General features: G+C 41.9%; 1 protein-coding gene across 1 annotated transcript; it reads right to left on the reverse strand.

The window, feature by feature from the left end:
- Nucleotides 1–1215: 1215 nt before the first annotated feature.
- Nucleotides 1216–3904, reverse strand: LOC122255983 (innexin inx2). Its single transcript, XM_043020382.2, has 5 exons — nucleotides 3439–3904; nucleotides 2651–2892; nucleotides 2201–2422; nucleotides 1833–2008; nucleotides 1216–1673 (listed from the first exon to the last, which is right to left on the reverse strand). Exons 1-5 carry the CDS (start codon nucleotides 3802–3804, stop codon nucleotides 1600–1602), a joined length of 1080 nt encoding a protein of 359 aa, XP_042876316.1. The 5' UTR covers nucleotides 3805–3904; the 3' UTR covers nucleotides 1216–1599.
- Between the last annotated feature and the right edge of the window lie 1096 nt (nucleotides 3905–5000).

Below are 5000 nucleotides of genomic sequence, written 5' to 3' on the forward strand. Positions count from 1 at the left end.
ATACATTTGTACATCGATAAAATGAAACACTAAACCGTAAAAGACGGTAAGACTAAAATGGAGCGAACTGTTTATACCAACTAGTGAGTTAGTTTTCTGGTTTGACATGTCACTGGTTTCTGCTTTTCGGAACCCATACATTAATATGTCCCAAAGGGACTTGATATATATTGTGTACACACACATATATATATATATGTGTGTGTGTAAACATATATATATATGTGTGTACACATGTAAGTAGATAATATATGTATATATATACATATATATATATATATATATATATATATATATATATATATATATATATATATATATATATATATGTGTGTGTGTGTGTGTGTGTGTGTGTGTGTGTGTGTGTGTGTTTTATTCAGATAATTTTATCGTTATTTCCAATGTTTCTATCATGATTACCATTATTACTATTTTTGATTGTCATCAATGTTATGAACATATTGCGCTCCCCCCCCCCTTCTCCCTCTCTCTCTCACTCTCTCTCTCTCTATCTATCTATCTATCTATCTCCCTCCATTCTCTCCCTCTCTCTCTCTCTCTCTCTCTCTCTCTCTCTCTCTCCTCTTTCTCTCACCCTCTTGCTGCCTCTGTCTCTCTATCTTTCTCCTTCTCTTTTACTCTCTCTCTCTCTCTCTCTCTCTTCTTCTTCTTTCTCTCTCATCCTCTCGCTGTCTCTGTCTCTCTGTCTTTCTCACTCTCTTGTACACACACACACACTCTCTCTCTCTCTCTCTGCTTTCTCACTCTCTCTATATATATCTCTCTCTCTTCTCACTCTTCTCTCTCTTCTCTCTCTCTCTCTCTTCTCACTCTTCTCTCTCTCTCTCTCTCTCTTCTCTCTCTCACCCTTTCGCTGTCTCCGTCTCTCTGTCTTTCTCACTCTCGTTTACACACACACTCTCTCTCTCTTCTCTCTCTCTCACCCTCTAGCTGTCTCTGTCTCTGTCTTTCTCACTCTCTTTTACACACACTCTCTCTCTCCGCTGTCTCGGTCTCTCTGGCTTTCTCTCTCTCTCTTCTCACTCTTCTCTCTCTCTTCTCTCTCTCTCTCTCTCTCTCTCTCTCTCTCTCTCTCTCTCTCTCTCTCTCTCTCTCTCTCTCTCTCTCTCTCTCTCTCTCTCTATTGATCAATCTATTTGTCTTTTTTCTTTATTCCCATTTAATATTTTACGAAATTGTAATGAAAGAAACGTATACAAATTAACATCTATTTATTAAAAACTTGATATACATAGCGACTAAATGTAAAATATCCAGTTTTTATTAATCACTCACATATCTTATCATAAAATAGAAGGGAAGGGTTTGCAATCAGGGACTCAAATTATTATGCAATTATAGGAATGTTGATGGAATGTAAGGAGTTTAGCAATGGAATGTACAGTATCATTATTTTCCCTTTCTTGTTTTATTACACATAATTAAATTATCATCCTTCATTTACATCTAAAGAAGTACGAAATATATATACAATCTATAGCCAGCATTGTATAAGGCATCAGTCACTCCACCCTCAGTTGATTGATATTGGAATATCTTTGGCACAAGAGAAGAAGCTTTTCTGTGGAGCTTGAGAAATCACCTTCTTTCGTCCAGCTTATAGGAAAGTTCGCTCAAGAATTCCTTGTATATGAGAGGATCCATGTTCTTGGCTGAAAGGAGGAAAAAAACATAATATATAAGATATAGATTTTCAAAATACCCATTCATTATGCATACAGTGTGTGTGTATAGTAGTGATTTCTCCATTACTTGGTTGTGCTAACATCATAGGTATGATCATTTCCTTCAAAATGACCAAGATGTCTTACCCAGCTGGTAGAGCAGGAACCAGTCACCGATCATGCAGCGGCGGGAGACGGCCTCGACGGTGCCCGAGGAAGCCAGGCGCGACTTGGTCTTTAGGAGGAGCTGTCTGAAGCCGGGGAGGAAGGTGGCGACGCGGTACACCAGACCAACGGCCGTAATCACAGCCACGGTGATGAACCTACGAGAGAAAGGGTTGCGATCAACACGTCAAGAATTCAAATGCAAATCTTGGGATTCACATGGATATCTCTAAACATATATAGGTGTGTATCTGTGTTTGTGCCGGGGCTTTGTGTGTGTATGCGTGTGTGTGTGTGTTTTTGTTATGTTTGTTCTTTAAAGAGAGAGAGAGAGACAACCAGACGCTCACCAGAACCACAAGAAAATGTAGATCTTTTCGTTAAAGATGTTGAGCGGCAGGACGCAGAGCCCGTCGTGGTTCTCCTTGGAGCCCGAGGGACCCGACATGTGGAAGGTGCACTTGGCCACTTTGGGGAACACCCTGTCCATGGGGTCGCCTCTCGACGTGATCTCCTGCTGGCTGAACTCGATCACTTCCCGACCGTATGTCGTGAAGGCGTTGCCGAGGAAGCTGAAGGGGAGACGGATTGGTTTAGGGAAGGGTGGGGAACGACGGGGTCTGTTTCTTATTTTCTTGTTTTTAAGGTTTCCTTTTATTCGTCAAATGCACATCCAGTCACTGAGGTAGATGTGTCCAAGAATATACATAAAAGATCAAAAGTGCAAAGGAGAGTCATAGTTAAAACAAATTTGATCATTATTGGGGAAAAGAATAAGCTGAAATTTAATTAATACTTACGCGTCCGTCACATAAATCTGCACTATCACATTGATGAAGTTCAAAGCTTCACAAAGGAAGTACTTGAAGGCGTAGATGTTGTGGTTATTCATGTTCAGCTTGAAGTAAGTCACGAGCATGTCCTTTCGCTCCTTCTTCACGTCGTCATCGACAATAGGAGAGTCGAGTTGCATGACGAGCATCTTAAGCTTGCCTCCTTCCCACATCTTCCACAGGTAACGCGGAAGGTAGAAGAAAAGAGCCTGGGGGAGGGGGGGGGGGTGATAGCTTCATGTCACGGCGAGAACTCGTGGTGATGGAATTGACTTGTGTAATAAAATATAAAATGTGTGGATGTATAATCACATATATACACACGTTCACAATTATATGACTATATAAATATATATACATATACATATATATATATATATATATATATATATATATATATATATATATATATATATATATATACATATATGTATATATGTATGTCTCTACTGCATATATACACATCGTACGAATGAACAGAAATTAGCGACTTGTAATTGTAATTGTGTATCAATTAAATTCATTAAATCCCTATAATCAAATACTTCTACCCTGCGTATGCAGTATCAAAAAAAGCTTCCTGTGTAGGTTACTCAACCCATCTGATAATAGTCAGAATTGTCCACACTAGTACTGACAAGACCTGCATTTTCCCTTGGATCACTGAAACCCGCCCGGCCAAACCGCCAATAAGCTGCTCACTCAAAGCCACTCGGACCCTCCCCTTCGAGACGCCGCTCGAAGCCGCCACATACCTGCAGAGCGAGGACGAGGGTCACCCACTGGTAGTACTTGTGGTGCTTGATTTCGTGTTTCTCCTTCCCGGGAATGTTCGGGTTGGCAATGCCCGGGTGCGCCACTTCGTGCCCAACGGCAGCGTCGTTCAATTCGGGGATGGTGAACGTCGCGTGGATCCAGCAGTAGGTGTCCATCACATCGGGGTCGACCACGTCCACGATGCAGTCGATGGGGTCGCCGAAGTATTGCTTCTGTGTCACGAGCAAGCTGCACGCCAGGAGGAAAAACATCGTGATTTTGTAGTGCATTTGGAAGATCTTGTTATCAACGGTGAGGGAGTCCACCTTGAGTAGACCCCGGATTGAGTCGAAGACATCATGCATCGTGGGGAGGCGAGTAAGTCTTCGGAAAAGCCGCGCAGAGAAAGTATCCTATGGTGGATCCAGCAACGGGAGGTTTGGCACTCCTCCTCGCTAGGGCGTCCAAGTGGTACTATGTTTGTCGGTGTCGCGTCTGACGTTGAAGTTATAGCCTTGTGGCGACCGGATGTGTTTCCTTGAACGAGAGGATGATACGTCGCACGTAATTCCCTTGACTCTCTTAAATGTAGCCATATTTTTTTTCTTTCTTTCATGCCATGTAACATTTGTACCTAGATAACTCTCTAAGGAAGATCTCTGCATTGGCCGTTTGCCTGACTTCTCGCGATCACTACACCTGATTCATAGCTAATCAATCACCAGAGAGCAGTTTCTTTAAATCATCTCGGTTCAATCCCAGTCTTCGATGTGGATGAACAGCTTAATATTCTGTGAAATAAAACGGGCACAACGGGGACAAGGGAAAATCTAAACCGTGGCGTTTCGAGTCAGACTTGGTGTCCTCTTCAGGCAGTAAAATGAATAGTCGGAGTAAATTTTCTCAAAGATTCTTATCGAAATTTGCATCGTGTATCCACATCGGGAGATCCGTTCAAGTGGATATTTCGAGTAGCCATTCCGGTTTACTGTCTGAAGAAGAGTGTTTCATCCTCAAAACGTCACGGCAGTGTTTTCCCACCTAGCGTTGGTTCTGTTTTATTTCATTGTGTAAGCACGGACTGTACTTGCGTTTGTGTTATTATTTGCACTATTTTCAGCCTATCGGCAAATCTCCTTCCAGAGAGAGATTGTGTTCTTATTTGTGTGTGAACAGAAGTAAAGGTAATATCCTTTTCCTCGTAAACTATACGCGACACTTTGCAGATTTGCTATGACGAAACGGTAGTCCACATTCAATTAGAATCAGAAGGAGAAGTGAAAAGAGAGAGAGAGAGAGAGAGAAGGAAAGGGAGAGAGAGAGAGAGAGAGAGAGAGAGAGAGAGAGAGAGAGAGAGAGAGAGACAGAGACTGAGACAGAGAGAAAGAGACAAAGGCCAAAGAAACACAACTCGATCAGCTTCACATGATGTTAATTATACGACGTGGTCTCAACTAGCAACCACATCTGACAAATCCACGTTGTTGTAGAACATCTTTTCCTAGAAATCCAGTCTTATAATACTTGACTTTTGACAGATACATACACGTGTGCACCTATA

This window comes from Penaeus japonicus, unplaced genomic scaffold, assembly GCF_977035675.1.
Source record: "Penaeus japonicus unplaced genomic scaffold, GWHDUDI00000001_assembly GWHDUDI00000003, whole genome shotgun sequence".
Taxonomy (NCBI): Eukaryota; Metazoa; Arthropoda; class Malacostraca; order Decapoda; family Penaeidae; genus Penaeus; species Penaeus japonicus.

Excerpts from the sequence above, each read along its gene's own strand:
- LOC122255983 (XM_043020382.2), bottom strand. The coding sequence starts at position 3,804 with ATGCATGATGTCTTCGACTCAATCCGGGGTCTACTCAAGGTGGACTCC. Across the intron at positions 2,893-3,438 it reads CCCTCGTCCTCGCTCTGCAG|GCTCTTTTCTTCTACCTTCC; the intron begins GTATGTGGCGGC and ends CCCCTCCCCCAG. Across the intron at positions 2,423-2,650 it reads CAGATTTATGTGACGGACGC|CTTCCTCGGCAACGCCTTCA; the intron begins GTAAGTATTAAT and ends TCTCCCCTTCAG.